The following is a 13,032-nucleotide window of genomic DNA, read 5'->3' on the forward strand; positions in this document are numbered from 1 at the left end:
TCAAGCAGATAGATTAATCTATCTTTTGGGAAGAAAGATTAATCTATCTTCTGGGAAGAAAGATTAATCTATCTTTCAGGAAGTATGCTAGAATAATTTCCAGCACTGGGTAGGTTAGATGATCTCCCAACTATTTTGAGTAACAAATATCAATCTAAGACTATAACCATCACTTTTCAATGAATATTGAAAAGTGATGTCGTTTAAAAAATGGACAAAGGGGGCTTCCCTGGTGGCGCAGTGGTTGAGAGTCCGCCTGCCGATGTGGGGGACAAGAGTTCGTGCCTCGGTCCGGGAAGATCCCACATGCCGCAGAGCAGCTGGGCCCGTGAGCCATGGCCACTGAGCCTGCGCGCCTGGAGCCTGTGCTCCGCAACGGGAGAGGCCAAAACAGTGAGAGGCCCGCGTACCGCAAAAAAAAAAAAAAAAAAAAAAAAAAAAAAAGACAAAGGATTTCTCCAAAGGTGGTAGACAAATGGCCAACAATAGGAAAGTGCAAAGCAAAACCACAGTGAGATACCGCCTCACATCCATTAGGATGGCTACTGACCAACAAAAACAGAAACAAGTGTTGGCAAGGATGTGGAGAAACTGGAACCCTGCGCATTGTTGGTGGGAATCTAAAATAGTTGTCATTATAGATGGTATAGTATGGTAATAACATTTTCCCAGAAAAATGGAAAACAGAATTACCATAATATCCAACAATCCCTTTTGGGTATACACCCAAAAGATGTGAAGCAAGGACTCAAAGAGATATCTGCTATGAACCCATGTTCATAGCAGCATCATTCACAATAGCCAAAAGGTGGAAGCTACTCAAGTGTCCACTGATGGATAACTGGGAAAACAAAACGTGGTATTATACATATTATGAAATATTATTCAGCCTTAAAAAAGAAAATTCTGGCACATGGTATGACACAGATGAACCTAGAGAACATAATGCTAAGTGAAATAAGCCAGTCACAAAAGGACAAATACTGTATGATTCCACATATATTAGATACCTAACATAGATAAATTCATAGAGACAGGCAGCCGGGGCAGTAGGCAATGGGGAGTTGATTAATGGGTATAGTTTCAGTTTTGCAACATGAAAAGAGTTCTGGAGACTGGTTACACAAGAACATGAATATACTTAACACAACTGAACTGTACACTTTTAAAAATGGTTAATATGATCAATTGTATGTCTATCTTAACTACAATTTTTTTTTTAATGTAAAAGAAGAAAAAACTATACCATCACTTTAAGTGCTCCCAGAATTTTTCCCACTAACTACTTTTAGAGTACTATGCAATTTAAAATGATCTGGTAGAAGGCCAAAAGCAGAAAAAAATCATTATGTAAAATAAGGGCTCTGTCCTTCACATAGAATGGGTGATATACGAATTTATATCAGTTCAAGAGTCCCCACTTCCACCTTCCCTTGCCATCGCAGAGGACGTTCATTTCATTTTCTTAAACTGTAGCTGACTTGAGCATGAAAATCACATCGCTTACTTTTTCTTGTTTTCCCCTACTAGGAGTTAGAGAAAATTATCACAGATAAGCAAAGATTTTTAGCTAAAAGGTGATTCAAAACAATGTTTTTCAATGGCAAGAAACTGGAAAATACAAATGCTAAACAGGTAGCTGGCTAAAGAAATACTTCTTTAAAGCAGAATATGATCTAGCTATTAAAATGAGAATATCTGTAATCATGGGAAAACGTTTACAGTAAATGTGTAAAAAGAATAATGTGTAAAAATGTCATTAGATGCTCACATAATAACTGATTCCATCTTCCAAATATTGTCAAGGGTTATTTAAGGGGTAATGAGACTTTTGGGGGCCTCTGTACTTACCAATGGTTTCTAAACCATGAGGAGCACATACTACTTCTACACTTTTTAAAAAAGAACTAAAATTTATTGACCTACTTAAAACCAAAACCATCCTCCCCCCCCAAACTAGTTCCCTAGTTTAATACCCTCTTAGTCAGTGCCAGAATTATGTGCCCCATCGTTTTCAATATCTCATTTATCACTGATTCCTCCTAGTTCTCAGACTCAATTAACAAATTATGGTGATTTAATTGTTCCCCATACCTGCCCATTCCTTTATTTTCTCACTGCTATCATCAACTATGGTTCAGGCCTTCATTACACACAATATAAAATTTACCAGTCAAGGCATATCTTGGTCTCCCTACTGTAAATCTCTCGCCATTCTAATCCACTTAGCAACTATAACCAGGTCTCCGAACACTACTACTACCAGTCCTCTTTGTCCTCTGGACTATTATAACCATCTGCTCGGCCAGCCATTCACTGCCCTTCGCAATTTGGTTCCAACCTACTTATCAATCTCATCTCATTCCTAGTAATTCTCAGCTGCTACAGCAATAGCGAATATGGTAGCTGTCAGTTACTGAGCACTTACTTTGCCTCACACAGGGTGCTAACTGCTTTATATGCATAAATTCCTTAATCACAATGCCTCTCTTGAAGGATATTACTGTTATGAGTTCTATTCCACGAAGGAGTTAACAAGCAGAGAGCAATTAGAGCCTAGTGAACAAACACAGGCTTAAGGACTGATTTTATTTGTAGCTCCAGTTCTTCCACCAGGTAGCACTGTGACGCTTACAAATTCTGCACTTATGGACTCATGAGTACTACTGTTCATTTGTCATTCATGTTTTCTAACATGTTGTTAATGTGTTATTCTACTAAAGGGAAAAAAAGGGCAAACTGGTAAAATAATTTTAAAGTTTCAAAATGGTCATTCATTCTTTTGTTCAAAATGCTCAGCTGCAATTCTAGAATTCACAGTCCTTGAACACACAACCACTTTTTTTTAAGTACTGGGCTATACTAATATGACTTAAAATTAGTTAACCTATTTTGTGCTGGATACGACTTTCTTCAAAAACCTCAAGTATCTTTAATCATTTTATCAAAGCATCATTCTTTTGTAATTTAATTACAAAAGAAATCACCAATTTAAAATATAAACATTACATACTCCTTGCAAACTACATTTGTACTAGCATTCATTCATTCATTCATCATTCGATGGCCAACTATCATTTACTCACTCAACAAAAACACCTGCCTACCAGGACAAAAGTACTGCTCCAAGCACTTAGGATATAGCAATAAACATGAAAAATAAAACAAAGTTCTTCTTCTCACGATGCTCACATTCCAGGCAGGTAGAGATGATAACTAAGTATACAACGTTTTAAATTTCAAACAGTGGTAAGTTCCATGAAGAAAAAATTTAAAAAAACAAAAATGACAATGTAATACAGTGGTAGGGAGCAATGTATTGGCATGAATCAGCAATGTAATACAGGAGAAGAGTAGTACGTGGAATCAAATGAAATGGATAGAGAAGGGCTCTAAAGAGGTGACAGAGGAACTTAAACCTGAATGAAAAAAGGAACCAGCTAAGTAAAGATTAGGAGAGAGCACTCCAGCCACCTTGTTAGCAATCAGCAAAGCAAAAGCTCTGGTGTGAGAACTTGCTTCATCTGCTTAAAGAGCAAAATGGATGCCTTTGAGATGGTTACAAGATGAGGTTAAATGGAGACTCAAGACTAGTGATCTCATAGGCCATATATGGAGTTTAAAATAATATCCAAAAGTGTAATGGGAAGCATTGGAGAGTTTTACATAGGGGAATGATGAGATCTGTTTTCTTAAAAGATCTATCTGGCTCCAGTGATGTAGATAGTTAAGAGAGGGAATAGGAATATCAGTTGTTAACAATCCAGGCAACAGACAAGAGTAATTTGGCAGGAGTTATGAAACATATTATTAGTTCTATTTAATTAGACACAAAAGGTCTTCCATTTATATAACAAACTGAACTCATGTTTATCTCCACTCCTCCCAAAAAGTCACTAAAATAATAAAACAATTTATAAGGGCAGAAACCCACAAAGACAGAGAAGAGGGAACCACAGTACACAAATGTCCTGAAATTTTTGGAAAATGGAAAAAAATGAAACAGGGATAATGACCAAAAATAATGTAATTCATCCTGAGTCATTTTGGATACTCTCAGGACTTTGGGGCATCAACCGCCTTGAAACGTAATGGTGAGTCTTAAGGTTGACAATGAAGATCAAATAGATATCTTTACATCAATCTGTTAAAACTCATCCTATAGAGCCAAAAAATGAGGGATAAGAAACTAAGCCAAAGATCTGCATTTGGAGATTCAAATCACACAGATAAGAGGTGAGGCACTGTTCTGAACACACATGCCCTATGTTAGCTACCCAGCAAATTTAAAACATTTTCTCTAGAGAAAAGGAATGGCTCAGAAGAGAAGACCTATATAGATAACGATTATCTGGGAATCACTGAAGACAATGATCTAGAATAATCTTACTGAAAGTCTTTAACATGAATCAGCAATTTCATCTTTAGGGATTTATCATGAGATGATATAAGTGAGGGGCTTCCCTGGTGGTGCAGTGGTTAAGAATCTGCCTGTCAATGCAAGGGACACGGGTTTGAACCCTGGCCCGGGAAGATCCCACATGCCATGGAGCAACTAAGCCCGTACACCACAACTACTGAGCCTGAGCTCTAGAGCCCACAAGCCGCAACTACTGAGCCCAAGTGCCACAACTACTGAAGCCTGCATGCCTAGAGCCCGTGCTCCACAACAAGAGAAGCCACAATGAGAAGCCTCCACTTGCCACAACTAGAGAAAGCCTGCGCTCAGCAATGAAGACCCAACACAGCCATAAATAAATAAATAAATAAATAAATAAATAAATAAATTTATTTATTTATTTAAAAAAAAAATAAGTGAGTAAAGGGTTAATAAAAGAGACATTCACTGGGAATTCCCTGGCGGTCCAGTGGTTAGGACTCGGTGCTTTCACTGTTGAAGGCATGGGTTCAATCCCCGGTCAGGGAACTAAGATCCCACAGGCCGTGTGGCATGGCCAAAACAAACCAAAAAAAACCCCAAAAGATGTTCACTGCAATACTGTTTATAATATCAAACCAATGAAAGCAATTAGTCATAAAGAACAGATAGCTATGATACATCCATACATTAAAAAGGAAAACACTGACATGATAAGATGAACATAAAATATTACATGAAAAGGACAATATGCAAAATAATACACGGACCCAATACATGGCGCTAAGCCTTTTGCGTATGTAGTTTTCCTATGATGAAAATAGCTTATTTGCATAATTAAGATTACATGATTCTTGAATAATGGATAAATTAACCATAAAAAGTTTTTAGACTTAATGATATTTCGATCTCAAATTATCTAAGAAATCATTAAGAAACTAGTAACATTTGCTTCTTTAAAAAATCCATAGCTCCATCTTATCAAATTAATTTTAAATTTAAATGAAACCAATATGATTTCAATGGAAAAACAAAGTAAAATATAAAGAAATAACTGAACCACAGATGAAAGATTCCATATGCAGTTCTCCATATTCTTCCTACTATCCCCTTGAATGGTACTTGTAATTTGATAAATCAATAACCATCAGAAAAGCTACATGAAAACAACACCTTCAGCAACCGACTTTAAATTTGCATTTTCAGTGCTATATATTTCAAACATTCTTATATCCTATATTGGGAGATGACATTAAGCATTTCTAATCACTAATGTCTCAGGCAAAACAAAATTGATCTTTAAGCATTTTTTAAAAATGGAAATTAAACTTTTTGGAAAACAAAATTTTATAAAAGCAAGCACTCTTGAAAAGACCAATTAATTAAGAAATGTCTACTGGGCTTCCCTGGTGGCGCAGTGGTTGAGAGTCCGCCTGCCGATGCAGGGGACGCGGGTGCGTGCCCCGGTCCGGGAAGATCCCACACGCCGCGGAGCGGCTGGGCCCGTGAGCCATGGCCGCTGAGCCTGCGCGTCCGGAGCCTGTGCTCCGCAACGGGAGAGGCCACAACAGTGAGAGGCCCGTGTACCGCAAAAAAAAAAAAAAAAAAAATTTCTACTTAGCAAAATGTCATTTAAAATATTAATTATGAAGGCAAATATATATAAGATAATAGGTGGGAAGAAAATATAATTCATATGCACAATAATCATGATTAGCTAAAATTACAGACATGAAAAATACTGAAAATAAAAACAAAAATCTACCAAGTAGCTAAATGTGGGTAAGACAAATGAGCCAGTAGAACAGAAAACTGACCACAATCATGTATACACATGTATATATAGAAATAAATATGACAAAAATGGCATTTTACAATATAGTAAAATATAGACTGTCATTAATTGACTAATCGTTAATCAATAAATAACGGGACATTTACTATCACTTTCAGATAATTAGTTATATCCCTACATCATATATACCATGAACAAAAAAATCTTAATGGATAAAATTATTAGGAAAAAAACTATAGAAAACTTGTATTTTTGTAGTTATGAATTGAGAAGGTGATCTTAACTGTATCCAAAAAATCTAGAATTATAAAGGCAAAGACAAATATTAATTTGTCTTAGAACCATAAACTTAGAACCAAACAGAAAAGTAGCCAAAGGATATAGGAAATTTGCAGCAGAAATAAAAAGGCTAATAAATATTTTTAAATGACCAACCTGAGTGAATAAAAAAAATTTTTTTTAACCTATCAGATATGCAAAAATTTTAAAGATCACTGACATTCAGTGTTGGGTGAGGTTGTGCAGGAAAAGATGCACTTATACTTCAAGGAGTTTCAAAAGGCAAAACCTTTTGGAGGGCTTGAGTACATTATCAACATTTAAACACATTCTTTTTGACCCACCTATTCTACTTCTGAGAATCAATGCAACAGATATACTAGCACAGCTGTACAAACCTGCGTCACCAGGACGTTCTCTCTGGTACTAACCTATACTGCACAAAACTTAAAGCAACTCAGTGGATGCAGTCTGACACCATGAGAAGGGACTGACTTAAACAACATTCATACATTGATTATGCCCGTTTTATTAAATGAGGTAAATTTGAATACACTGATGTAAGACTACAAAAGATGAACACTATCCTTTCTGACAGCTGTCCCATCCTGACTTCTAGAACTTGGAACTATGATTTGATTTCTCCTTTTAAGAGCCATCAAACTTTTCCAATTTTCTATGGAAGTCTAAATTGGGATTTTATAAAAGCATATTTTCTTATACCAATTGTATCATGAAAATAAGTATTAAAAATTGAGCAACGAAGATGTTATCATGGCGAACGATTCCCATAGCAATCTATGAAATAGATTTTTAAACATAAATTAGGTTTATTAGTCTATTTTAAGTTATCTGCTTTAATAACCAGCTGAAGGTAGTTACAAGTTTAAAAAATGATTAATAATTTTCAAAAAATTTTAAAACACTTCATGTTTTCATTCATTACAAATGCTTTAACAGTGGCTTCCTTAAGAAATATGAAATAGCCAATTCCTGAACTGATACTTTAAATTTACATCCTTTTTTTTTTTTAAAGAGCAATTAATGACATGTCAATACCTAGTCAGTCACAGTTGATGTTCAAAGATGCCTGCTAAGTGAAAACTATGTGATGCTATCACAGCTGATATGGTAAGTATAAATCCTGACCTCTCAGCCTCAACTTCAAAGGGATGCCACCTACTTGGTACAAAAAAGTGTCTAAATAACTCATTTTCACATCTTCTGACACAAGAATCACGTAGTTATAAATGATAATTTACGAAGAGTTCTATGGAATAACTTCCTAGTTTATTAGAAATCTAAATATTTTTTACTTGTAAGAAACGTTTGACATAATTTAGGTGGTTTATTTATAATATGAAAATCCAGTCATGCTAAAAAACAACAAAAAAGTTCCTAGAACACTTTAGTTTGAGAAAGTGATTACCTCCGAGGAGGGAGGAAACAGAGTTGGAGAGAGGGCTTTAGCTGTTGCTGTAATCTTACATTTAAGCAAAAACTGAAAGCAAAATGGTCATTTTGCAGGCAGACTCCCTAGGTTCTAAACAACTCACTAACTCTTTGTGACCTTTAGCAAGTTATTTAATCTCCCAGTACCTCAGTTTCCTTTATCTGTAAAATCTGGATAATAACATTTCCTGCTACATAGGATTAAATGAGTTGATATATGTGAAGTGCTTAGAATAGTACCTGACACATGGTAAATTTTACTGCCATTATTATCATCAGCCTCACCACCTATAATTATCAATCATGAACTCTGGCTGGAAGGCACTGGGAAAAGGGGGGGTTAAGGTGGGATGGTATCTGATCTTTTTTCTACACGTTTCAAACATAAATGCTATTTTTGTAACGAGTGATAAACAGTTTAAGTGAGAAAGCAGTATGCAGTAGAATAACAAAGCTTCAGTCTTCAATTTTCAAAAACATGAGACAATTCAGGCTTTGGATTTTGATATTTATTTTTAGCAGGAAGAATATGCTAATGATGATGACATCGTTAGAAGATACGCCCATGTCCAATACCTGCAACAGAAGCTCAATAGAAGTTAAAGAAACCATACCAAAGACTAAAGACAAAAATTGTATGACATTACTTACCCTTAATTCTGCTAACAATAAAACAAGGAACAGTACGTTTAGGATTGAAGTTCTATCACAAGATCAAAAACTGGCAAGTTAACTATGAAGTGTATTTTTTTTGAAAAATTCTATCTTTTCCTTTCTATGTAAAATTGGGCAGCCTCTCTAAAGGTAGAGTACAATGCCAACAACTATGAGTGTGTATACGTGAGCAGAGTGGGGGCAGACTGAAAAGGTGCAATGCTAAACAGTGCTACAATTTGGGGTGGGAGAGCTCTGCTGCTGATACTAATTAACTGCTAACACAGGTAGAGATGGAAATCATCTTTGGCACAATTAGAGACTGCTGAAACAAGAACTAAACTCTAATAAATAAAAGCAACTTAACAGAGGCAGCATCATAACATACCTACAAATTTAAAGAGAACTGTCTTAAAAAAGGGATCCAGACATATGAGAAATTCTCCTACATATTATTAGAAAAAGAAATTGCTACAGCAGCAAACAATTTAAACAAGAACTAATCAAATGAAAGATTATTTTAAATAAAACCAAATCTGGTTCATCCACCCCTGACAACGGCTACTCTGCTCAAAGGCAATTTGAGAGTGTTTCTTTTTTTTAACCCCTGCACCTTCCAGGGGTGTCCAGACTTCCACCTGTCCAGGTAGAAGTCCACTTGTCCAGACTTCTCATCAACAGTATCAATCATCATTCAATTTAAAGAAGCAACAATAACTTTCTACCTAAGGGTGTGTCTGAGCCAAGAGTGGGGTAGGAATATGTTAAGCATCAGAATCAGGGATGGGAATAAAGGAGTAACGTGAAGACTGCCTTCCCAAACAAAAATGATGTTCAGGAACAGGGAGACTGGGGATACTCATAACAAAAAGTCTTTATTTCATAACTGTATACCCAAAAGACTGCATGTACTCAGACAGAAATTAAGTAAGTCCAACCATAATTTACTGTAGTTGACACCAGACTTTATACCAACTGCTATTTTCCCATTATTTTTGTTCTTGAAGATAAAGGTTTAAGCTCAGAAGACGAAATACTATTACTGGAATTTCACGTGAATAATTTTAAAATGCAACCAATTTTGCTAATTCCAAATTTCTAAATTTACTTAGGCAGATTGATTTGGTTCAAATAAAAAGAAACCAATTAATGCAAGGAGTAGCTTACCTGGGCCATTGTCTAAAAACGTCTAGGTCCAAAAAATGCAAAATGTTCAGGAATATTAAGGTATTTTTAAATTCCTACCAAAAATAAATTAAATAAATAAGCACTAAATAAGGAAAAGGTTACGCACTTCCAATTTATGCTCTTTCTCTGCAAGGGCTTCCTTTTGACAACGAAGAAAATCTGCTAACATTCGAGTGAGTTGCTTCCTATCATCTATTTCAGCCGCCAATCTGCCATTGTAATCTGCCAGCAACATACAAGCATCCTCTACCATTTTAGAAAGTCTTTCTCCAGATTCTTTATCTAAGAAAAGCACAGAATAACAAATTACACCGCAAAAACAATGCCATATGTGGTTTCCTTACTCCAACTCCCAAAAAAGTTCCAGATCCCATTTTCTTTTCTTACCTGTTATTTTATCTAGTAGGGATACTTCTTGAACTTCAACAGGCAAAGAAGCTATCCTTTGATGAACTGCTGCATCACCAGAAGCTGCATTTTCTAGATCTTGTAATGCTCTAACGAGATCTAGAGTCTAAAAAGTTATACAACTTTAGAACCAAAATTAGTGAAGCTTAAACAAATATAAAAGACTTGAAATTTATTTCATATTCCTTAATCCTTATGGGCTATTTATTAGTTTAAACTGCTTTCAGAGACAGTCCAATTCTTTCATATGTAAGAAAAAAGCTACACTATATTAGGTATTGGAAATATATAAACTGGAAACATATAGATATTTCTAGTGGTGGAGACAGATAGTATAAAAATAATTATCTATTAAAATGATGTGATTCATTTATAAGCCAAATACATACAGTGTTTTAGTAAAAGGCAGGCTATAATTTCAACCTGGAGAATACAAGTTTTATGTATGCTATAGTCATTGTATTATCATTATACATAAGAATTTTTTGTATTAAATTGGATATTGGGGGATGCGGGATACAAATCATCATCTACCACAACATACAAGAGCCCCCCAAATTCCATTTCTCAATAAAGTAGTTAAAGCATAAGAGAAATGTAATTTTGGAATATGTATGTTCAAATATGGCACCTTAACTATTCTATGGTTTGTTACTAAGATCATTAAAATATTACGAAGTTCCATATATCTGGTGACTAATATTTATATAATGCTTAACCAGTATTTTATCATCAGAATATTTTAGTTGCACTGTTTTCATACCAGCTATAATTAGGACGGAAGGGCAAGTCTCTGCTGATGATTTCATAATTCTTAATATATCTAAAGTTATTCCAAAGAAAATGGAGTAAATTTTCTTTTTGCTAGTCTCCATTCCCATCCCACCTCCCTTTTTCTTTTTTTCTTTCTTTTTTTCATCTCTAAGCCTAGATCCTAGAACACTAGGAAATTACACGCATACATGAAAAATACAGGATATTCAAATTCTGTGTATATATTTAGATGACATTGACAGCCAGTAACTGGTTTTTCTTTAAGCTATTCCCTTATAAAAAATGCTATCACTGGGGTCTAGCACATGGCAAATGATCAAACATGATAAGAATGAATGGAACCTAATAAGAAGTATACTATCCCAAGTGTGCTTCTAATTCATCACCACATGTTTAAAATCCCAATATTAAAAAAAATAATTTTGTTATATTTCCCCTCTACAATGAAAGTGAGCTTAAGAGCAATGACAATTACCGGGAAGCTTGTTTCTCATGGTGCCCCAAATAACTTACAAATAACTTATTTTTATTTTTTAATCAGTCTTAGAAAGTTCTAAAATTTTCTGGAGTTCTAAGAAACCTGGCTTTACGGTTTTGACAACGTACGCATGCTTTAATTACAACCTACTCTCATCGCACCTTCACACTCCTACACAAGCTAATTCTCCCAATGCTCAGTCAAGGATCCAGATAAGAAAGCAAAGTTGTCTGAAACAACACTAGCCTAGGACTTCCTGATAGAGGAGAATGAAATGAGTTCAACTACATTCTATAAAGAGAAATTTTAGCCATTCTTATAAAGAATGACATATATAAAATGGTAACTATAAAGCTGAACCACTGAGAATTAAGCAGTACAAGTAATCTGAAAATGGTCATTATAAAACAAAACATGATAGCATTTTACACAACAAGTACTAGGGAAGAGTCAGGTGGTTACTCAGAAACTCCTAGGAAGTACAACTTAGGTTACTCTTTCATGAGGTAGAATAGGAGAGGGTAAGATCCTATATTTAGAACTGGGGTAAAATACTGTTCATGGAGTCATTACGGGGCTCTTAGCAAAAAGTGATTCCTTGTCTTGAATTATTACCAAACAGAGAGAAAAATAAGCCTTAGTGTTTGGTTGTTCCAAACATTATGTTCCTATTACATTTATTTTCAAGCTCTTATCCATGGTGACCATATGGGCTTTAGCATTCCTGTCATTAAGCCCCAACAGGGGCTTGACTCAGGTACTAGCTGAGACCTTCAGTCAAATTCTTTCTGCCTCCTGAGTACTAACACTGATATAAATCCACAATTCCAGGCAGTAATTGGTTGTATCTTTATTTCAAGCTCTTTTCATGGCAGAAAGAGCTCCATCCACCTTCAGGTTTCACACAGTGAGTTCTGGTCCAGGTCTCCAACTCCTTAAGTTCTTGTTACTCTACAGGATACTAATTTCTGCAAACCATGTCTGCTTCCAGACAAAAGCTCAGCAGGAACCATACTCTGGCTCACATTTTGAGTTATGTGTCTGTACCATTTGTAGCCCATGGCAATATTTACCTTGTTTTAAGAATATGGCTATGTCTTCATTTTCTCCTTTAAAATTTTATCTGTCCCTCCTATATGTTTGAAACATAGAAGCGGGAAGCTTTAAGACTCAATGCCCACATAATTAAGGTAAAAATGTCTTTTTGGAATCATCTGATGGTTAGAAAATGCTATATTGTATCAACCTGGAGGACATGGAGTATTAAGGTAATGATTCTGATTCATCTTATTTTATTACCATGGAACTACATGGTTTTATATAGTTACACAGAACTGTATGAATACATACTCGTTAACTCTAACATGCATTTTTACATGTTTAAAAGCAAAAATACTTAAAAGAGTGGTGCTTATCTCTAGGCATAGAATTTTTAGCATACTTAAATCAAACAAAATAGTCTTATCATATAATGTTTTATTTATTTAAAAGGAAATTGTTTAAATGGTAGATATCTCATCAGACCTAATCATACCTAGCAATCAAATACTCTTTCTACGCAAAATGTAAGTGCCTAATATACAATATACAGCACACTACATTAACATAAGCAATGTATTAATCAGA

General features: G+C 35.2%; 1 protein-coding gene across 3 annotated transcripts in view; it reads right to left on the bottom strand.

Moving 5' to 3' along the window:
- RPRD1A (regulation of nuclear pre-mRNA domain containing 1A) overlaps positions 1-13,032 on the bottom strand; it is a 73,794-nt gene that overhangs the window by 24,484 nt on the left and 36,278 nt on the right. For 2 of the 3 annotated variants that reach the window (XM_082640058.1, XM_082640060.1), the window contains 2 exons: positions 10,134-10,260; positions 9,853-10,028 (listed from right to left, as the gene is read on the bottom strand). In XM_082640058.1, coding sequence (XP_082496184.1) covers positions 9,853-10,028; positions 10,134-10,260 — 303 coding nt within the window. Of the gene's footprint in view, positions 1-8,022; positions 8,481-9,852; positions 10,029-10,133; positions 10,261-13,032 lie in introns of those variants that run through there. The other variant, XM_082640059.1, reaches the window with a different exon arrangement.

This window comes from Mesoplodon mirus, assembly GCF_964341445.2.
Source record: "Mesoplodon mirus genome assembly, chromosome: 13".
In the NCBI taxonomy this organism is placed as follows: domain Eukaryota; kingdom Metazoa; phylum Chordata; class Mammalia; order Artiodactyla; family Ziphiidae; genus Mesoplodon; species Mesoplodon mirus.